The following is a 21952-nucleotide window of genomic DNA, read 5'->3' as shown; positions in this document are numbered from 1 at the left end:
TGCTCCAGCCTGGCCACGAATGGTAACTTCTTGGCAGGTGCCTAGACGCAGGCGTCCCTGAGGAGCTGGGAAAGGTGTCTCACCTAGCTTGGGGTGACTGAAAGGCTTAGGGAGGTGGTTCATTCCCGGACTGCCAAAGGGTTCCCAGGGAAAGTTCTGGCACCAGTGGACTGAGCCCTGGGTGTTAACCTGGTACCCTCCCCCCTTCATGGCCATCCTTGGGTTTCCCCACCTTTGAGGGCGTCGTCGTAGATGAAGGGGAAAGAGAGCTGGTGCTGGGGTGCCTGGGTGGTTCAGTGAGTTAAGCCTTTGCCTTCGGCTCAGGTCATGATCTCAGGGTCCTAGGATGGAGCCCTACATCAGGCTCTCTGCTCAACCGGGAGCCTGCTTCCCCCCTGCTCTGCCTACTTGTGATCTCTGTCAAATAAATAAATAAAATCTTAAAAAAAAAAAAAAAAAAAAAGCTGGTGCTGCTGGCAGAGCTGCTGGGCCGTGGGGTGGTACGTGGCGCTGGACCTGAGAGGTGGGTGTCCAGGCTGAGTGGGGCCCTGTCCACCCCCACCAGGGCCTGGCTGAGGGCTCTCCACAGCCGGTTCTATCTCTGCCTGGCATGAGTCAACACCTAAGGACAGACATCGTCCCTATCCCAAGTCGCCAGGATTGGGTCCCCGTGGGTAACTAGGGGTAAGCTGTGATCTACTGGCCCTCAGCATCCCCATCTCGCAATTGGGATCACGTGCAAGGTCAGGATGGCTCAGGCCAGGATGGCTCAGGCCGGGGCAGGGGCAGGGGCTGGCCCTGGGGAGGCTGCTGAGGACCCATCACGGCTGGGGGTGGGGCGGGGCGGTCAGGGGTCCCTGGAGGGGACTCGGAAGCCAGGGTGGAGCCACCCAACCGGTTTATTGGCACAGCTGAGGAGCCAGTGGGGGAGCTGCCTCCCTCTAGCGAGGCACAGCGCAGAGCTGGTAGGGGGCGGGGGTCACCAGGAAGGAGAAGGTGCCGTGGTCGCTGGGCCGGGGCTGCCCGGGGGGCACCGAGAAGTCGAAGCGCTGCAGGAGGCGGGTGAAGAAGAGGAAGAGCTCCATGCGGGCCAGGGGCTCCCCGAGGCAGACGCGGCGGCCTGCGGGAGTCCGGGGGTGCGCCGTGAGCTCGCGGGCCTGGGCCCCACCCTCCCGGGCTCCCTCCGGAGGGGCTGGCGAGTCGGGCAGCCCGGGCACCTGCGGAGAAGGGCATGAAGGCCTCCTGCTTGACGAATCGGCCCTCGGCGTCCAGGAAGTGCTCGGGGTCGAACCGGAAGGGCTTCTTCCAGGCCGCCTTGTCCTTCAGCACCGACGACAGGTTGGTGATAAGCCTTGTCCCCTGGCAGGAGAAGCTGGCATGAGTGGGATCTGGGCGTCCCTAGCCCAGACGCCGCCACCAAACACGGATGGGCGCACACTCTGCCCGGCACACGCCCAGACTCTTCCAAGTAACCCCTCGGCCCGAGAAGCTTCTCGGCACCCTCTCTGTGCCCAGGGCGGGGCTGAGTGTCTCATGACCCACGGGAGCCCACACTGTCACCGTCCCTGAGCCCAGGCTCCTCCAACACCCTGTGGTAGATTTTAGTTCGTCTTCCCCAGGAGGCTGGGGGCTCTGAAGGGACAGGGCCAGCCCTGCCGGGGCTCTCGCCCCCACCCCCACTGTCTGGGGAAATGCGGACTGGGGGATCCAGACGCCCCCCTCCCTGGGATGTCAGCCGTGCTTGGGCTGCCAGGCCAGAGGTGGTGCTGAGCTCGCGCTGGGGAGCCTCGCATGCCTACCTTGGGGATGAGGAAGCCCTGCACTTCGATGTCTCGGGTCGTCATGTGGGGCACACCCAGTGGCACGATGTCCCCATAACGCTGCACCTCATGGACCACGGCCATGGTGAAGGGCATGTGGGCCTGGTCCCCCATCTCTGGTTGCCGCGCCTGCCCTATCACCTCATCGATTTCCTGTTGGACACGTCCTGGACAGACAGGCACCCCCACAGCAGTCAGAACCCCGGGGGTCTGGGCCCCAACCTCTACCTGATTCCTGAGGAAGGCTGTGCCCACAAATAGGCAGCTCCTACCTCCGACCAGAGCCCAGCCTCTGCTCGGGATTCGGTGGGGCGGGGCGGGGGGGGGGGGGGTTGCAAATCATGTTCAAGAGGCCCCAGCCTGTCCCTCTCCTCCCTCGTCCAGCCCACCGGGCCCCCAGCGTGGGCTCACGCTGCACGTCCGGGTGCAGGATCATGAGCAGCAGGGCCCAGGTCAGCGTGGTGGAGGTGGACACCATCCCGGCCGCGAACAGGTCGGATGTCACCATGCTCAGGTTCTCGTCATTGAAGCTGCTCTTGGGGTTCCCCTTGGCCTGGGCCATGCCGAGAGGGTGAGCTCTGGGGCAGAGGGAAGGAGCCCCCAAATGGTCTCCCAGCCCGCAGCCAGCAGTAATGACTGATAACGGGCTAATACAGCCAACCCCCCCCCAACCCCCGCACCTGGGTCTTGATTCATGGGGCCCTCAACCCACAACCATCCTCCTGGACACCTCACCTTTTCCACCTCATCCAGGAAGGCGTCAGTCAGGTCTCGGGGTGGCTGGGTTGGGTCCCGGCTTGTCCTGTGTTCCTGGACTAGCTCATCTATCAGGGTCATGAAGGCCTTCTGTGCTGAGAAGACCTTGCCAGCCAGCCCCGGGATGTGCAGGAGCACCGGGATGGAGTTCAGGACCTGTGCGGACCACAGATCGGGGACCTTCCTGTGCCCAGGTGTTCTCTTGATTAGTCAGGACACCGCCTCCAGGGTGTCCGCTTGGCCTCCGGCCTCCGGCCTCCGGAGTGTCCCCACCATTGACATGGTTCCTTCCTAACTTCGGCCTTGGTCCTTTTTCCTGACCCAGGGCCCAGTAGGATAAATCTAAAATCTCGATCTCATGGGCTCTAGTGGCTTCCAGTGACGGAGGTGCTAAGATTCCGTAGCCTTCTCTGGGCCCCGCCACCGTGGGCCCGCCTCCGCCGTCTCCCTCCTCTGGGACTTCCCCACCTCCAGGCCTTCCGCCTCGGAAGGGCTTCTCTCCCGCACCCCGCTCTCCCCACGCCCTTGTCCCGGAGGCCCGGTTTAGGGCGAGGCCTCCTCCCCGGCGCTCGCCCCGCACCTCGCGCAGGAGGCCCTGGTCCTCCTCCACGCCCGCGTGCAGCCGGTCCAGCAACTTGAGGAGCTGCGGGTCGTCGTACTCGAAGCGGCGCCCGTAGGTGAGGGAGGAGATCACGTTGCTCACCGCTTTATCCAGGAGGGCGCGGGGGCTGAATGGGCGTCCTGGGAGGGCGCAGTGCGGGGCCGAGTCTCGCCTCCACCGCCCCTTCCGCGGCCCCTCCGTCCATCCCTGACCCCGGTGTCCCTCGGCCGCAACTCTCACCGGCGTAGTCGGCGAAGGCGTCACAGAGGCGCGAGGCCTCCTCGGTCACCCACTGCTCCAGCGACTTCTTGCCCAGGCCGAAGTTGCGCAGGGCGGACAAGGAGAAGCGCCGCTGCTCCCGCCACTCGCGGCCATAGCGCGCCATGATCACCCCTGGGGGCGGGGCGGTGGGCGGGGCTATGGAGTGCCCGCCCCGCCCTTTCACGAAGCCCCTGCCCCGCCCCCTTGATACAGGCCCCGCCCCCTGCCCCCCTACACCCAAACTTACTCCCCACCCCCACTAAATCGCGACCACTCAGGTCGCTCTGCCAGCCAGCTCTGCTCGCCGGCTGGGGGCAGGTGCTGGCCCCACTGTGCTCTGCCCTCTTGACTCCCTCGCCGCCAGGGAAAGTCCGGGCCCGCCCCTGCGTCACCCACACAGACTTTGTCCTCCTCATTGCCAGACTCTGACCTCCTGTTCCTGTTCCCCGGAGCCGGGGTTCCACGCGGCCTCGGTCAGGCCCCGCCATTATCCTCCCACGTCCCACCCAGGCACTTGGCACCAGCTCCCTCCTCCACCTGCCGCCCCTCCAAATTCGCTGCCTCTTCCCTGCACTGGACGTCCACGATCCTGCCCCCGCGTGGGCCTGCCGGGGTTTGAGTCACTGCTGGCTCAGTCCCGGCCAGTCCCGGTCGGCCCCCCTCCTCCGCTTGCCTTGAGAGTACGGCTTGAACCCCAGGTGCTCATAGATGGGCATCGGCGGACGGTCGGCTGTGTCCTCGCTGTGGTACACCAGGGCCTCGCGCACGGCGTCCAGGCCATTGAGCACGACAAAGGGTGTCCAGGCCAGGTGCAGGGTGAACACGTTCCCGAAGCGCTGCCGCAGCTGCAGGCCAAGGGTGGAGGGCGTTGGTCAAGCCGGGTGGCCACCAGGCTGCCGGCCTCAGTCTCATGGCGCCCAGGCAAGCTTGGCCTGGTGACCAGTGGGGTCACATACTCTCTGGAGTGGGGTGTGCGTGTGTGTGTGTGTGTGTGTGTGCCCTGATGCTGGATCACACCTCTTAGCTATGACTTTGCAAAGGTGACCAATATTGTCACTAGGCTGTTAGGATCCCAACCCACAGGTGAAGAAACTCAAGTTCATAGAGGTGAGCACTGAGACCCATGGACCCGCAGACCCAGAGCTGAACCTGTCCCTCTCCCGATGTCAGCCTGTTTCCTGATTTAAATGGGGCTCGTGTCCAGACTCCTTCCCCCTGATGTAATCAGAAGGGACCAGGTCACATAATTTAAGTGCTGTCCAGCTGGATCTCAAATCTACTGCCAAGACCACACTCCACTCTAGGCCTTTGCTCTCTCTGATCTTTGTTTGGAAAATCCAAACTGTCCTTGAGGCACCAAGGCCCTCCCCGGGTCAGCCCTTCAAACCTGCCTGGTCTTCTCAGCCCATGCCCTTGTGCAGCCCGGGGCTTCACCCACCACCTGCTGTCTGCTGCTAGGTGGGGTCCCAGGATCTCTCCTCCCCAACCTCCCGCCTTCGTTACCTGGTCGAAGTAGCAGAGCGTGTTCTGGAAGTCCATCTGCAGCAGGTTGCCCAGCAGGGGCAGCGGCACGGGGCCTGGCGGGTAGCGTGCAGCCCAGCATCTGCGTCTGTGCATCAGGTCCACCAGGAGCAGGAAGATGGCCACGGCCACGGCCAGAGGCCCCAGCGCAACCCCACTCAGCAGCCCCATGGTTGCCTTAGTGCCCGCTGGCCTCCTCTGGCACGCGGGTGTCGGTTAGCACACCAGGGACCCAGGACTAGCCAGACAGGGCGCTCTCCCACACTGAGGGAGCTCATCCAGCTCGCCCCGCTTTCTAAAGGGAGCCGAGAATGACCTTTGCCCTGGGCCCTGAGTCAGCATGTCAGGGCAATTGCATTGCCAGAGGGTAGGGGGAGGGGCCAGGGAAGGTCAGGTGCAGGGGGTGGGGGGAGGGGGGTTGACCACAGGAGTCCGGTCCCTCCTGGCCTCTCCGGGTGCCTCCCCAGGCTAGTGATGTGGGGGTAGGGGAGAGATGATGAAGACCCGCCTTCAGCCTGACTGCAGGAAAAACCAGGGGTCACTGGACTTAATCCTGCCACCCAGCCATCAAGCAAATCACACCCTGCAATATGGTTGCAGCCTTGTCCCCAGAACATGTCCTTGCCACACCTGCCTCCTCCCAACTGGTTTTCGCCTCCCAAGTTTGTTACTGGCCCTTGCCCGGTGCTGTAGGGAGGTCACAGTGATCAGAGGGACCGTGTGCGGGGGGTGGGGGGTGGGGGGGGCGGCGTGGAAATGAAGTTCTCGGTTTCCCCTCACGTCACACCAGTTCACTCAACACGCACAGAACCACACAATCACCAACTGCTCACACATTCACAGACACTACTACTGACACACAATCACAGGTATGCATTACACACCCACACACATGGAAAACCACACACATGGCACACACATGCACCTCTCTCTCTCTCTCTCTCTCTCTCTCTCTCTCACACACACACACACACACGCATGCACACACTTGGACGCAGCACCAAGTTCCCTAGTTTCCAGTGGCTGCCTGGGCCAGGCCCCAGCCTCCTGCCCCAAGGCCACCCGCAATGGTACTGAAGCCCCCCACCAGGTAGGTCGCTGGCCCAGCTTCCCCAGTTCTGGCCTGACCTTGGCCTAGTGAGTCCGCATCTGGGGCTGGGGAGGCAGCTGGGTTGACAAGCGCTCCCTTGTCGCCCAGACCAGTCAGTTCAATGGCCGGGACACTAGTGGTTCCCTAAGGTCGTTACTTATTGGTCCTGGGACCTCCTAGCATCCCCCGTGATGCGTCTCCTTGGGCCTGTCCACTTTCCTGACTTGGAGAAATGGGGCGGGGGGGCTGCCCTTCTGGACGGAGCTGCTGCTGAGCTCAGGCTATGAGGGTCACTTAGAGAAGATGTGTCTCTGTCCTCTGAGGAGTGGGCCTGCTTCCTCATTTGTCCTTGAACATCAGCTGCTCAAATTCATTCTGGAAGACGAGGGGATGGAAGTCAAACGGGCCACAATTTCTTTACGGCCTTGCAGGCGTCCCCTGCTGAGGACCACAGGGAATGAATTCTCAGGTCCCCCTGCCCGCCCCCGTGTCAGCTCCTCTCTCTCCCAGGCCCCATCCCCTTGGCTCCAGCCCCGTCCCTTCCAACCCCGACTCTGGGGTTGGACTCTGGAAAAGATGCGAACCTCTGTACCACTCACACCGGTGTCTGCCGCCTCCAGGCTGGAGTCGTGCCTACCAGATCCTTCCTCTTGCCCGGACTCTCTGCCCCTCCTCTGGGGGGTTGACCACATGGTGCCAGACCTCAGGCTCCTTCTTCAACAATGAGAGGGCTGATTTGAGGCTGAGTTGTTAGATTGAGGCTGAAGGGAACTGAGGTCAAATGAGAAGGTCCAAGAACCCAGAGGGTGGGGAAGAACATTTCCTGGGTAGGCATCGGGCCCTTTCCCCCACCCCAGGGGTGTATGAGAACCAGAACTCCCGTTCTGGAAACAGTTGGATTACTCTCTCCCAGGCTGACGCGGGGCCTGGAGGAGGCATTCCCCACCGCCCTCCCATATCCCCCACCCTGTTCTCTCTCCCTCCCCAACGGTAGGAGGACCAGGATCTTCCTGGGGCGCCTCCTAATACTCCCGGACTCAGAGTTGCCTCTCAGACATGGCAGCCCGGGGGTATGTGGCCTCTTGGCAATGGCTTTCCAAAGTCTGCAATTCCTGCTTGATTTGTGAACGCTGCGCCCTTCCCGAATGCCCACGTCCCTACTCTCCTGCCAGACCCAGGGCCACAAGGCCTAGCGTGCCGGGGCCCAGCCGGGCCTTCCCCGCACCTTGCCTTGGTCCAAGCACTGGGTGGGCTTGAACTCCGTCACCCCCCCCGACCCCACACGCCAGAGGTGCCCTGTGCCGGGTGTTGGGCTAAGTATGGCAACGCAGGAGGAGACCACGGTCAGACTGCTCCAGCATCCAGGGCCCAGAGGAGGTGTGGTGAGTCAGACAGTGGCAGTATGGGGACCGCTTGCAGGGTCATGGGGACACTGCCCCTGGGCTGGGACAGGACGTGCTGGCAACACTTCATGGAGATTTTGGCTGGCTTGAAACACAAGCCAAGGTGATCTGGCAGCGGGACCAAAGCCTCACAAGGCCCCGTGCGCGGTGGGTGTGAGGCAGCGTGACGGAGCCTTTGCAAGCCAGGCTGAGGACTCGACTGGGAACCCGGGGTTTCTGGGCTTCCAGGAGGTAGAGAGCCCACTTTGGAGGCCACTCAACAGACCGGGAGGGCGAGACCCAAGGGTACACTGGGGCTTCTCATCTGTCTCAGCTGACCGTCCCGGAGAGCAGCACAGTGGGCAGGACGGCCAAGGGCGTCGTCGCCTGCCGGCCCTGGATACACCGCCTGTATCTGCCCATCGTCTTGGCGGCCTTCCCCAAGCGGTCACCCGAATGCGTCATGAAGGGCGGTGGCCTCCCTGTCCTGGGGGCCTGCTGTCCAGGCTGGGGAGGCCATGAGGGAACCTGCCATCTCAAGGCCTGTGGCTTTTTGCCATCTCTGGGCAATTCAGCTTCGTGATCCCCAAGCACCGAGGAGACAGAATCTCAGGTCATGTCAGGAGGTCAGAATCCTAGAGTGGCATCAGGGGTCATGCCAAAAGCACGCTCTGAGTTATGTATACAGTTTGGACGTGAACTTCTTCAAGGGCCAGCGCATTACTGCGCTTTAGAAACACACTGGGCCCTCCTCCGCGGGTGGTGAAACTGCTCTGGTGAAGCGGAGGGAAGGACTCCTGGGGCCACCCCTGGTCACGGTCACGGTCACGGTCACGGGGATGTTCACCTGCGCAGGGGTGGGTCCTCTGCTGGGGAGGGATACCAGCAACACGGTGGGCTGGGAAGCTCTCGCCCAGGGCCGCCCCCATGTGGCACCAGGGCTCTAGACAGTCGGTAGGAGCCAGGCACCCAGCAGGGGGTGCTGGGCACATGGGTGGCCTGCTGCTCGCCTTGCCCCTGCCTCCTCCTCGAGGCATAGCAGCGCCCAGAGTAAGCCCCCCAATTCCTGCTCCTTCCTGGGCACAGAAAGGAAAAGCTACCAGCATCCAGCTTGCCAGGGGTGGTGGCGGCGCAGGGCCCGCCCCCTGGTGTGTTTTAAGGGTGCAGGGCTTCTGCTGGGTGCATGAAAGGTTCTAGAGATCCCGTGCATGACCATGTGGATATAATTAACACTAATAAACTGTGCGCTGGTTAAGATGGTAAATGTTATGTTTTTAACCACAACTTAAAGGTTATATATGAAAATCACCACTGCATACCCATTAGAACAGTGAAAATCTAGAACACTGACACCGCCAGAGCCTGGCAAGGCTGTGGAGCGAGCACCTTTCACACATTGCCTTGTGGGGACGCAACAAGGGACAGCTGATGCGTAAGCCAGTTCCGTGGCCCCTTACACAACAAGAGCTTCTTACCACGAGATCCAGCAAGCGCCTTGGTATTGACCCCCCCGGAGCTGTGAACTGATGTCTACACAGAAACCTGCACACGGGTATTTATAGCAGCTTTATTCATCATTGCCCAAACTCGGAAGCAACCAAGATGTCTTTCGGTAGGTGGGTAAGCGGTAGTACATCCGGACAATGGAACATTCTTCAGTACTAAAAAGAAATGAGCTACCAAGCCCCGAACAGACATGGAGGAACCTTAAATGCATTATCACTGAGCAAAGGAAGCCAGCGTGTCAGGGCTGCATATGGTAGGATTCCAACCACAGCACGTTCTGGAAAAGGCAAAACTATACAGACAGTAAAAAGACCGGGGGCTGGGCTGAGGGCAGGAGGACAGGCAGAACAGAGGATTTCTAGGGCAGTGAGACTCCTCTGGGCGACACTGAACGGTGGATACATGTCACCAGACTGTTTGAACCCACAGAATGTGCAACACCAAGAAGGAACCCTAATGTTAACTGTGGGCTCCGGGGGACGAGGATACGTTGGTGCAGGTGGACCAGTGGCTGCCACAAATGTAGCGGTCTGCTGGGGGAGGCCATGTCTGGGGTGCAGGGGGTACAATGGGAACATTCTGTAACTTCTGCTCCATACTGCTATGAACTTGAACTTGCTCTAAAAATGTCTATGAAAAATGGGCGCCTGGGTGGCTCAGTGGGTTAAAGCCTCTGCCTTCGGCTCAGGTCATGGTCTCAGGGTCCTGGGATTGAGCCCCACATCGGGCTCTCTGCTCAGCAGGGAGTCTGCTTCCCTTTCTCTCTCTCTGCCTGCCTCTCTGCCTACTTGTTATCGCTGTCAAATAAATAAATAAAATCTTAAAAAAAAAGTCTATGAAAAAAAAAATCCATAGAACTTAAAAGCAGCGAAAGCTGAAATGCACAGAGTCCAGGCTTCCTGCAGCAGGGGTCAGCAGGGGTGCGTGGAGCATGGCCACGCCCATCAACGGGCGTGTCACCAGCCAGTTTGAGGAAAGATCTAGAATCATCCCAAGTGCCTTGGTCAAGGATCATCAGCAAGTCAAAAGGCAACAGGAGAAGAAAAGCAAAATGACAAAGAATCATTTGCTGTCGGGAAAATATTTTCCTCAAGATACGTATTTTTCAAGTTTTGTGGTTTAGCCCCTGACACCTGAAATCTATCAATTTCATTTGAACTGTGTTAATGCCCGGTCAGGACTGGACGGAAAGCCACCCAGCTACTTCTACGCAGGTCCTAGGGCCCGCGCAGCACACCCGCCCACGCCTCCATCCTGGTGAGCGAGATGAGAAATGGGCCGCACTGCTTGATGGAGCCATTAAAACAGAATTAATCTGCCATTTCTGCAGCCCCAAATTGATGAGCACACAAGAACTCATTTATAATTGCTTATTTCTACTTCACAACATTCCTTCCAGTATTTCTGTTCTCGAAAAAAGTCCATTAACATCGCATTATTTTTTTATAACCTTTAAAATTAATGTTGATTGGAAATATGTCCTCATACCAACTTAAGTAAATCTGACCGTCCCCACACACTGGCTGAGTTCCACCCACCCCGGGTGGAGCTGCAGGGAGGAGCCCCAGGGTTTTGACTGGTTCCAGGCCCTGCTGCGGGGTGGGGGGGGTGGGTGGGCAGGAGGCTGGGGCTCTGCTGGACAGTCGCAGGGCGGCCTTCTCTGCGGTGGAGCAAAGCCACCTTGAGGGGCTGGAGCGGGAGGAGGAAGAGGCGCGTTTGCTTTACAGTAAACAAAAAAGGAAACAAGGTTAAAATGAAGTTTATTATTTTTTGATTTTTTTGTTTTTTAAATAAAACTGTTTGTGAAACAGCTATTTTATCCCCACGGCAGAGTGACCCCTGAAAGATGCACTAACCCCTTCTTAAGGCCTTAACAAGATTTTTTTTTTGTACTTTTTTCTTCTTTTTTTAAAACTCAGATATTTAAAAATTATACAATTTACAAAACAAAACAAAACAATACAACATAAAGAACTATGTAGCGTGGGGCTGCTCACCTGACAGGCCCTCTTTTCCTTTATAAAAATGAAAGCAAAAGAAAAAAGGGTTAACTGGGTGTTTCCTGGTCAGCGTAACCCACACTGATCACACTGGACAGACACAGTCCCTCCCCTGTGTCAACTCCTACAGCTCAAGATTTCCTGTCCTGTCCTTCCGTCCTGGGGTGGGGGGTGGGGGTGGGCAGGGCACAGCTGCCAGGAACACGCCCCGTGGCGGGCCACCCCCGACCCTGCCTGCCACGCGCACTTAGTGGGGCGCTTGAGGGTCTCACTGGCCACAGTGATCCAGGACACAGCTGTGACCTCGGGACATCTGCCAATTTCACCCCCCAAAAAGATAAAAAATTTAAAAATAATAAATAAATAGTGTTTCTGGAAATGAAAAAAATTTATTTTTGTGTTTAAACATCATTCCCCCACTCTTGAAAACACGGACCGTCCCCCATACCCCCCCTCCCCCCGCCCCAAACCTTCCCACTTTTGAGACAACTTAATGACAAAGGATGGTTCTGGTGTGGTTTGCCTGCTCTTCCAGCCCTGGGTCTGCAGCTCTCTGAACCGGTGTGAGACGGGCTAAAGATCAAAGCCACGCCCCGCCTCTTATGAGACCAGCTTGTTCAATTTCACACTTAAATTTCACTGTTATTGGAACAAATTTGGAGTTCTTTAACTAGAGAATTTTTAAAATAGAATCAAAAGGGATAGCGCACCTTTCATTTAAACAAAGTCTTTCCAGACTAAAAATAGATTTATATATATATATTTTTATCCCTCCCTTTGCACCCCCCCTTCCCATCATCCCACCCCTCCCCCCTCCCCCCACATTGTCACTATGGAGATTGTGTCCATGGAAACAGCCATTCCAACTTCTTGGGTCTTTCTTTCCTGTGGTGTCACGGTTTGGGTGTGATGTAAGGACTTGGGGAGGAGGTGCTGGCGGGGCGGGCGGGGCAGGGCGGGGCCGCACGGCAGGACGGTTCCTTCCATCGCGAGTGTCCACCACCTCTCACCTCCACAGTCTCACCTGCAAGACAGAACCGACACTGGGTGCTGGGAATCCTGTGCGGCCCCGTGGCCGACAGCCCTTCCTCTGGGGGTCCAGCAGCGGCAGACCCCCGACCAGTGGCGGAGCCACCGTGTGGCGCAGACCACGTGGCCCTGGCACATGGGAAAGGCGGCAGTGATGTGGCCCGCGGTGCTGCGAACGGACCCCGGGCCCCTCGCGGCATGGCGGCCTCCCCAGTGCGCGGCAGGAACGGAGACCACGAAGGAGCTCCCCGACCCTCCAGCTCTCGGGGTGGCCCACGGGGGGCCTCCCGTGGGGCTCGGCCCTTTGGTGGCCCGGAGCAGTCCTCACGGAGGCGGCTGAGCGCACAGGCGCTCTGTGGGAAAACCAGCTCGGGACCCGCCACGGCCGCTTGTGGTGACAAGCGTGCACCCTTCACACCCCACGAAGAGCACTCTCCAGCCGGCTCCGACGGGACGGCAGGGCCTCCTCCAGGACTCCCCAGGCGTCCCCTGCACTTGCTCCTCTTCCAGCCCAGGCTCTGTGCTCAGAAAGGCGATCCCGATGACCCAGTGGGGCAGTGGGGTTGGACCACGGGCCTCCGTGGAGCCCGTCATGGCTCACGACGCGTGCAGGGGTCTCCGAGGGACACAGAGGTTGGCAAGGATCGGGGCAGAACAATCAGAGCAGAAGCAGGGGCGGCGGCCTCCCCTGACCTGCTCCCTGCCAGTCACAGCGCTCCCTCCTGCCTCAGACCCCTTCTGGTGCCCTCGGGAATAACCCCTGGGGAAAACCCAGGCGGCACCATCCCTTTCCTGGGTTCACACAACTTACTAACGGGCAAAGTCGTTCAGAAGGCTGCTCTGTGTGCAGGGGCTACGAACCTTCTATTTGAAAGCACCCACATAGGTATACCTGCCCGGACCAAAGAGGCGCAATAACTGCTTGGGGTAAGACATGACCACATGGGGAGACCTGCAGAGACAGCAGGACACTGTCCCCATGCTCAGGATGTCCATGGTGACAGCCTGGCTTCCCTGTTCCGTAGGTGGCTCTGGACCCTCCCTGGAAGTCGCCCCAGCCCTGCTGGCCCACGCTCTGGTCTGCCTCCAGCCCAGGGAGGCTCGCAGGTCCTGCCCTCTGGTTGTCCTAGGATTAAGGCTGCTTGCCAGGAGAGGGGACAGAAGCGCCTCCCCATGTTACCCCAGCAACCAAAAGCCCTCGGAGATGCAAGGATGAGGGCGGAGCCAACAGGAAGCCTCAAGCAACAACCCGGGGGGCAACATCTTGCTGGGGATGTGGGACCACGTGAACAGAGGACAGATGTCCAGGCACTCCTTGGAAGGCTCTGCTTGTGGAGTGGGTGACAGGGCAGGGTTTGCCCTCCCCCAGGCTTGCCAGCGTTGGGCCTGTACCCCCGACCCGCAAACCACTCAGGAGAGCAGGCCCAACCTGGCCCCAACCTGGGAACGGAGCACACTTGGCACCCCGGGCCTGCCCGGCTGGGGGCGCTCTGTGGGCTGCCGACCTCGGGCCATGGGTGCGCCCGGTAGCCTGGGAAGCTCCAGTCTTGACAGCCGCCCCCTGCTGTGGCCCTGTCTTCCAGCCTTCCTAAGGGGACTTTTCCCCAGGGTCTGACGTCACACAACTTCAAGGTCAGCAGACCCTAACTTCTCAGTTACTTCTCAAACACTGTTCCTTCAACAGGGAGCTTAGGAAGGAAATCCATGTGCCAGGCTCTATGTGAGGAGTTTCAAAGATGTTATCTCATGATGACACCAAGGCCTGACCGTCCCCCCACCCGCCCCCGGTCTCAGAGAAGACACAGCTGAAGCTGAGGGACCCAAAGCCACGGGGCTGCCGAGCGGTGGGACTGGGGCTCCCACCCAGCAAAGCCCTCTGTGCGGGCCCCCAGGACTCTGCCTTCGAGCCTCAGTCACGTGTGGTCCTGTTCGACTGCGTGGGACTCGGCTGGTGCACGCGGGCCAGCTGCAGCCGGCCAGAGCGCCGCGAGCGGGCAGCCACTCCGTGCCAGCGGGTTTTCAACACTCTCTTTAAAAGGCGTCCCGATGTCCAGCTGCCGGTGAGGAGCGTTCCACCTGGGGCCACAGCCTGCCAGGACTCGCTCACCTTTGTCACGCTCCCACCTTCCGTGGCTTTCAGCGGCCCCTCCACGGCCTGAACCTGGCGGGGCCTCCTCCCGCCTTCTCCCAGGGCAGCAAGAATCCACCACGTCCTCCCCGCCCGGCCGGTACCCTCCTGCAGGGATGGGGCTGTGCAGTGGGGCCGTCGTCCGCACCTATCCAGGCACAGACAGGGTGACAAGCACATGTTGCTCTGCGGGGCACGCCCTCTCCCATGCACTCGGCTGGCCCCGCCACGTGTGCGCTCCAGGTTAGATAGAGCAGAGAAGCCGGAGCCAGACACGGTTCCTGTCCTCACTGCGTGCACAGGCTGGTGGAGATGCACAAAGCAAACGAATGAATGATTCCAAATTGGCACAGGAGAGCTGTGGCGTGCAAAGGAGCCCGACAGGGACCCAGAAGGGAAGGCCTCTGCAGCTGAGGCCCAGAGAGGAGAGAGAGCCTGTCACGGAAGAGGGGAGGCAGGGGACCAGGCCCAGGGAATGGCATGTGCCAGAGCCCACAGGGAGAAGTCCCGCCTCTGAGCAGCTCGCCAGACACGCCCACAGGCCCTGGCGGAGGCATCAGCAGTCGGCACAGGGAGAAGGTGGGCGCCCACAGGCCTCCCGCGGCTTCCTCACGCCCAGAAACGCGCAAGCGGCAGCCTGCTGCGTGGACGGCGGCCCAAAGACTTTTCCTGTCTGGCACGGCTGGTCTGCTGAGGGCCAAGTGCAGGGACCTCATATGCTGCTGGAGGCTGGGGGGGATTCAATCTCCCATCTCCCAGCCCCCAGTTTTCCACCAGGCAGAGCGGCAGCAGGGTCCAGCCTTTGGCCTTGACCCCTCGGGCTCCTGCAGGGCCCCAGGACCTGCATGAGCTGCACCCCACGCTAGGCCACGTGGACACCTTGGAGACGTTTCTTAACTGAATCCTCACTAGGCTGGACACCGCTGTTCCTCTCTTTACCGAAGAAACAGAAGCAGAAACAGGAAGTGCCCCCGGTTACACAGCTCTTACTGTATGAGAAAACGGGGCCCCGAGAAGCAGGACCCAGGTACTCATGTCCCAGGTACTCATGTCCCCTCCCTGCCATGTCAGGGCACCCAATGACAGTAGCTCTCTGTCCCTAGAACGGACCCCAAGATGAAATGTTCTCCGTCCCAATCCCTGGGGCTCCTGTACAGTCTGCCGAGGGCCACCACTCACAATGGGACAGCTGAACCGAGAAACAGGACAAGGGTCCCGCCCTGGGGATGGCACACGGAGAAAATCCTTTCAGGTGGACACGACTGGATGCAGCCTATGTCCACCCCTTCCCTCCAAGAGGTGAACGGTCGGACCTCAACAGACGAGAAACCACCCCACACCGATGGGTCGGCTGCGTGACCGCTCGGCGAGGCGGGGTCTCCGGTCCGCACGGGGACTCCTGCCCACACTGACTAAGATCTGGACGACGAAGCTCACTGCTCCGCTTGGGGGCTGGGGCTGGCAGCTGGCGGCGCGCAAGGCTGGGAGGAGAGGAAGGAGAGGATGAATGGAGTTAAGATGCCCCGCTGGAGATCGGCCCCGCTGGAGATCGGCCCCGCTGGAGATCGGCCCCGCTGGAGATCGGCCCCGCTGGAGATCGGCCCCGCTGGAGATCGGCCCCGCTGGAGATCGGCCCCGCTGGAGATCGGCCCCGCTGGAGATCGGCCCCGCTGGAGATCGGCCCCGCTGGAGATCGGCCCCGCTGGAGATCGGCCCCGCAGGGCCGTGGCTCAGTCTCCCCCCCGTAAACACGGGCTGGAATGCCAGGACGAAAACAACGGCACGTGACAACAAATGGTTCCTTCCCTGACTGGGTCGTCAGGACACTGTCAGGAATGTTCCTTGCAGCCCCCACAGCACACGGCTCTACCCATCAGCCAGAGGAATTGACAGGAGGAAGGCAGAGCCCCGGCACGAAACAAAGGCCAAGAGAAACATGCTGGAGAACCGTCCAGACTGCTGTTGTGCGCTGAGGGCTGCTCAGGGGAAAGGCGTGCAGGAGCCGGCGGGCCCCGGTGTGTTCCGGAAATCCAGTGGCCGCTGCTGCTCCCAGCTCGCTCATTGGACTCCTGGGACCCGACCACCTGCCCTTCCACTTCCAACCCCTGTCTTGGAAGAGGAAGAGAGAAAAGAAAGGCACGACCGCAGAGGCCTTACTCGACAGCCCCCCTGGAGAAAGCCGGACAGGCCTCTCTACAGCCCCACGGCCTCACACAGCAGAGCACAGCGGGCTTCTCTGGAATTCAGCACTGGGACCCTCCGAAGAAACAGAGGGCTTCTCAAAGGAGAAAAAGTGCAACCGTCTGAGAGGAATTATTTTCTCCTCAAGTGACTGGTAGGTATTGCAGAGCAAGGTGGAACCTGCCGGTTGTCACGGGGAGGGAACATGCCATGGACTCTAGCACGTCTGTGTGTGGCTCTTGGGCGCCTGGAGTAAACACAGAAGCCCTTCATTTGAAGAGAAATAATCCCTTAATGAACGTTTCTGAGACAACTGGTCCCCCCACCCCATCCCCGAGGACCAAGTGCTTCAAGTTACATCTTGGCTTTTCTTTTTCTTCTCTTTATGGTCTATTTTCTTCAACCCTCATGACTCTGTTGGGGGGGGGGCAGGGGGCGAGCAAGCAGGGAGCAGGGGAGGCGCGCTGCCTCTGGGGACGTTAGTCCACTAATCCCGCTTCCACAGACGCGTGCTGCCGCCGCCCTGACCACAAGCCCAGACACACTCACAAAAAGCACAGCTCAATCTCTTGAGTTTTTTTTAAGAGTAAAATTAAATCGGATGCTAAAGTCCCCTAAATCTTTGAGGGGATTTCCCTTCCCTTTGTACTTCTGTGCAGAGGAGTCCATCATAGTACTTTGGGGAAAAGATTTCAAAGAACAAAACTGAGGAATGTTTTGTTTTTCAAAGGAAGAGCCACCACAAGTTTTACAGATAGGGAGTAAACTGGAAAGGACAGCCCACTGGCTAGAAGCATTTCTGAGCCGGGGACAGAGGGTGGGCTGCTGGCGGGCTCTGTCCCAGAAGCCATCGAGAGCGCCACACACAAGCCTGACCTCCGCTCAGTCACCGTGAACTCTGATGGGCAATGGGACAGTTTTAAAGCCTCAAACATGTCTCCATGGACATTCCGGGGAGCTCAATGACAGTCGAAGAAACACTCAATCCACCCGGTTTCAGCAATTCACGCGGTTAGAGGCCGGTGGTGCAGCCTGGCCTGGGGCAAGCAGGAGGGCAGAGGCCGTGACACCCACTGGGACTCTGGCAGGGGTGCGGCCCCGACTCACCTGTGCTTGCTGTACTTTCCATTCCCACGAGCACACTGCCCCCCTCACCCCCGCTCCGACTGCTCTGTGCTGAGGCTGCCTTTCGCTGTCTTGTTCTGCAGTGGGGGGAGGGGGAACGGGAGGGGAGGCTGCCGCCGGCAAAGCCAAGGAGACGAGACAGGAGGGAAAGAAGAACAGTGCGGGGGTCAGGGAGGGCAGAGGCGAGGAGAGGAATGGCACACGGAAAAGGAAAGAAAAAGCAGAAGTCAGTATTGAATGACAAACAGGAGATATTCAGACAGGGTTTTCCAAGGCAAAATGTGACCATTAAAAAAGAGAAGTTTAAAACTAAAAACATGTAAATTAAAAGAGAATACTATAAGATCCTGTGGTCCATCCCTGAAAATAATTTTTTAAAGAAAAGCATAAGCAAGCATCTTTCCGACGCGTTTTGGGGGCCGACCCGTCAGGAGGACCGCATTTCAGGTTCATGTTTGGCCCTAGTTGGAGCCCGGAGCCTGCGAGCGACCCGTGACCACCAGGTGTCAGTGTGACCTCAGCCAGAGGAGCGCAACCGCCACAGTAAACGCCAGGTGGCGCCAGACCGGCTGGGCGGCCCCCATCCTTGCCAGGGCTGCCTTCTCGGACCCTCCCTGCCCCACGTGCTAGGTGGGCGACAGCCCAGGCGCCCCTTATCTTCCATCCTTTCATAGAAAGGGTCACACCAACAGACCACCTCTTGAATTACTGGGGAAATCAAGCGGCAGCCCCCACCAGCTGCACCACCGGTCACTTCTGCTGAGGTCAAGCCTAGAAAAGACTGAGTTTCTCCCGCAGAACCGTGGGGTCAATTCTTATTTCTTTTAGTCGGGGAAAATGCCTCTGATTATATATCAAGGCCTACGGGCTTACCTCGTGCCAACCTGGGAACTGGGGGTCCACTAAACTAAAATGGAAATCAGCTTGTATTGAGTTTGCTCTCTGAATTTCTCTTAACAATCCACAAATACCTTCCGCTCCCCCACGGTTCTCCCAGACTCCCACCACAGCACGTGGGGGCCACCCTGGGGTGCAGGGCTCCCTCCAGCACCGGGCCTCTCCACTCTCTCAGGGCCAGGAGCAGGCGGCGGCCTCCCGTGTATGGTCTGTAGACCGTGAGGAACACCCCTGCCCCAGGTCTGCGGGGGCCACATGCACTGACTCACCTTGTGCTTGGGGCACCTCACCGAGAAGTTCTCCTCATGGAGCAAACAATCTGTAAGACAGAAAGGCACAGTCAGACCGAGCCGGTGCGTGGTACAGCCCGGGGTGAGGGGGGCCACACTAGCCAGGACTGACAGTGTCAGACAGGGAGGTAAGAGGCCCCCACACTGTGATTTCTGAAACATCAGAGACGCCCCCAAATGAACTACGGTACTGCAACATGATGGGAGCATCAGTCCCTTAACATTTTAATGTTTCACAACAGTTAATGGTACGGGGAAACACTCATGACACAGAATGGCCTGAAAACCAGTTTACGTAAATATAGAAGTACAGTCCTCGTTTTATCAAAATGTGTTATGTGCATGAAAAACAAGACAAAGGAAACTTACCCCGTGGTTCTCTTTGGCTGGCAAGACTATAGGTGACTTGATTATTATTTTTTTATGTATTTCCACAATTACACTAACAGAAACCATCTCCAATAAATGTTATTTTTAAAATCCCTGATTCTCGGCTAAGCCCGTTCCAGCAGGCCCGAGCCAAAGCTTCCTCATAGCAACACCGCACACCTGGGGGCACCTCTCTCCTCCGTCCAGAGCCCGGCTGCCACCTTTGCCGGACGACCCATGGAGCCACGGGAGAAGTTCCCAACATGAGCCACATAATCCACACTAAATGCTTCAGGGGAAAATGAAATCCCATGAGGGGGTTACTAATCCTTGAAGGAAAATGATTCATTCCAACTTTTAACGTGGTGACAGCATCCTCGCTGACAGCAAGGACACGCGTCCGCCTCCAGGTGTGCTGAGCTCCGTGGCACAAGGGTGGTGTGTGGAGCAGGGCGAGGAAATCTAATTAATGAATTCACTCTGCACACCGCAGCTCCCGGAGAGCGACAGCCAGGTCACTGGTGCAAGATGCGGTGGCAGAATGTTAATAAATATTGATCACACATTCTCAGAGAGCTCCCGGGCACCGTGGCGGGAAGCAGCCATGGTACTTAGCCTTGTTAAATGTACGATTTAACTCCGGTTTAAACTGAGGTCCGGATTAGCAGCCTGTGTATCCGCAGATTTCACAGGATAGAGGAATAAGCAAGGGAACACACAAACGAGAACTTCTGAGGTCCTTTGTATCTTAAACAAATGGAAAAAGACCCTTTCATAACTGGGCTGGGCCTGTCCCATCGCGGCCTCCCTCTGGAACCCCTGAATACCCAGCAGTGGGAAGGCGGCCTCTCTGCCCCCAGGGCCGGCCTCCAGGCACAGGAGCCCAGCAAGTCCAGCTAACCCCCAAGCCCTCCCCCCCGCAAGCAAATAGCATGGCAGTAAATGAAATGTGTTAATTTAAAACCCACAAGTACACGGCGTGACCAAGGCCCCTGCTGCTCCAATCTGCCGGAGAGCTTATGAACAGCAGGGGCCAGGCGACCGGAGCGCAGGAAGCACTCGCTCCTTACCTGAGCTTTGGCAGCACTGCTTGCTGGCAGTCTCTAGCCTGGGCTAGAGAAACCGCAGAGCCCCTGTGGGGCTCGGCCACCTTTATGCCACAGGGCATCAGAGAAATGAGAAGGGGGGACCGCATTAGCTGGAAAAGGTGCCACGGGAAAGGCAGCGGCGGCTCAGCTCCCCGCCCAGCCATGGAGGAGCGGCCAGCTGTGACCGACCATTAGTGAAACTCGTCTGAAGTTAGGAGACATGCTCCCTCTAAGTTAGAAAGCAGAAAAGAAGTAAGAACGTAAGTGTGCACTGAAGGCAACTGGAGCTAATGTCAGGCACTTCTGGAAAGGGGAGTCTCCTAAACAAATCTGCCAGAGACCACGTCCACCTCGGACAGGGGCCTCCAGCACAAGACTGCAGACCAGGGCTCCCATCCGTCCTCGACGTGTCCGCAGCCATCAGGAACCGCAGCTCACGCTCCTGGCAGGGCGAGAACCGTGGCCAGAGAGCTTAGCCACCTGCAAGGGCTCAGGGAGCCCCTGCTCGGCTGCCCTGACCCCGGCCTTGCTGCGAGGAGCACAAGAGCGGTGAGAGGCTCGGAGGGGCACCGCCCAAGGTCACTGAACGGGCGCCTGCCCTACACGGCCGGCCCGCCTGGCGCTGGGTTTTCCTCGAGCCTCTGGCCATATCCCACACTGGCCGGAGGGCCGGTCAGTACTTCCACACAGTGAAGTCAAGGAAACGGCGTGCTGGGGCATCACACATGCCGGGAACGACTCCCAGGGTTGTCCTGTCCACCAGACGGCTCCCGACGCGCACACCGCACCCGGCGGAGGATGCGCTCCCCTCCCTGCACTTCGCTGAACTGCACAGCGGACCTCACCGCTCTCCTCACAACAAGCGACTCGGAGCTGCCTGCACCCACGTGCGGCCACACCTTCCCTGGGCCGGAGGCACTAAGCTCGAGGCGGGGGAGATGGGAGAGGGGAGGGCTGCTGGGCTCGGACCGGGGGGACCTGCCAGCCCCCGGCCGCCGTCTCCAGCTCGTCTGCAAACTCTCCCAGAGCTACGGCTGGTGCTTAGATTGGCCTGATCACCCTGGGACTTAGGGACCTGCGAGCCGCACCCACCTTGTCGAGGGGCTCCTGGGCCTGGCGAGGGGACCATCAGAGCCCGGCAAGCCCTGGCACTGGTCCTGGGGTGCAGAGCGGAGGCCTCTCCGGGGAAGGGCCGGACACCAGTCCTTTTATAACCCCAGAGGGCCTGAACCCACCACGTCCACATCAGAGTCTGCGGTGAGCAGCAGGGGTGGCTGCAGAGAGCGCGTCCCCGTCCCCGCTGGGCCTCCTCCTGAGGGTAAGAGAAACCCCTCCAGGCTGCATTCCTCGTGCACAGTACTTACTAACATGTGGCTGTGGCTCTTAATTGCTGTGGCTCGTTGCACTAATACATCACTTTTTTAGAACCAGGGCTCACGTTCCTGTCACTTCATTTCCCCAAGCCACAGTCTGCCCCTGCGACCTGCGCAGCATGGGGCGGCTGACCGTGACGTCACGAATGCAGGAACAGGCCGGGGGGAGGGGGGACTGCAGCAGCCACAGACCCTCAGCGGAAACGATCCTGTTTCCATGGAGTTGACCCAGCAGTTAGAGTTCCCCCTGAGACTTGAACAGCTCCGTGAGGTTTGGGCGGTTAGCAGCAGAGCAAAGATGGACATTTAATCTGTTCCTTACTCCACGCGGAAATGAGGAGCTCTCAAACTCAGGGACTCATTTATTTATTTAGGATGTCAATCAATGAACACCCTTCCTGGACACAAGATCCATGGTATCAAGAAGAGAACTCCCGAGAAGACCCTAAACATAAGCATCCGTCCCACAGAGCAGTTCAGACTTCTGGGTCACTGGGACTCCGGGCATCAAAAAGATTGATAAATGCCCAAGACA

General features: G+C 59.0%; 2 protein-coding genes across 4 annotated transcripts in view; both read right to left on the bottom strand.

Moving 5' to 3' along the window:
* Window positions 1-685: 685 nt before the first annotated feature.
* Window positions 686-5256, bottom strand: LOC116592687 (cytochrome P450 2D15). The gene is made up of 9 exons (XM_032346071.1): window positions 4942-5256; window positions 4112-4283; window positions 3418-3570; window positions 3157-3317; window positions 2556-2732; window positions 2232-2373; window positions 1800-1987; window positions 1218-1359; window positions 686-1120 (listed from the first exon to the last, which is right to left on the bottom strand). Exons 1-9 carry the CDS (start codon window positions 5128-5130, stop codon window positions 942-944), a joined length of 1503 nt encoding a protein of 500 aa, XP_032201962.1. The 5' UTR covers window positions 5131-5256; the 3' UTR covers window positions 686-941.
* Window positions 5257-11835: 6579 nt separating this feature from the next.
* TCF20 (transcription factor 20) overlaps window positions 11836-21952 on the bottom strand; it is a 103007-nt gene continuing 92890 nt past the window's right edge. For 2 of the 3 annotated variants that reach the window (XM_032346068.1, XM_032346069.1), the window contains exons 4-6: window positions 18567-18616; window positions 17383-17510; window positions 11853-11961 (exon numbers count right to left, since the gene is read on the bottom strand). In XM_032346068.1, coding sequence (XP_032201959.1) covers window positions 17427-17510; window positions 18567-18616 — 134 coding nt within the window. In that variant the 3' untranslated portion in view covers window positions 11853-11961; window positions 17383-17426. Of the gene's footprint in view, window positions 11962-17382; window positions 17511-18566; window positions 18617-21952 lie in introns of all 3 variants that reach the window. The other variant, XM_032346070.1, reaches the window with a different exon arrangement.

This window comes from Mustela erminea, chromosome 6 (assembly GCF_009829155.1).
Source record: "Mustela erminea isolate mMusErm1 chromosome 6, mMusErm1.Pri, whole genome shotgun sequence".
Lineage (NCBI taxonomy): Eukaryota > Metazoa > Chordata > Mammalia > Carnivora > Mustelidae > Mustela > Mustela erminea.
This window is presented reverse-complemented; position numbering and strand designations above follow the sequence as displayed.

Excerpts from the sequence above, each read along its gene's own strand:
- LOC116592687 (XM_032346071.1), bottom strand. The coding sequence starts at position 5,130 with ATGGGGCTGCTGAGTGGGGTTGCGCTGGGGCCTCTGGCCGTGGCCGTG. Across the intron at positions 2,733-3,156 it reads ACCAGGGCCTCCTGCGCGAG|GTCCTGAACTCCATCCCGGT; the intron begins GTGCGGGGCGAG and ends TGGTCCGCACAG. Across the intron at positions 2,374-2,555 it reads TCCTGGATGAGGTGGAAAAG|GCCAAGGGGAACCCCAAGAG; the intron begins GTGAGGTGTCCA and ends GGCATGGCCCAG.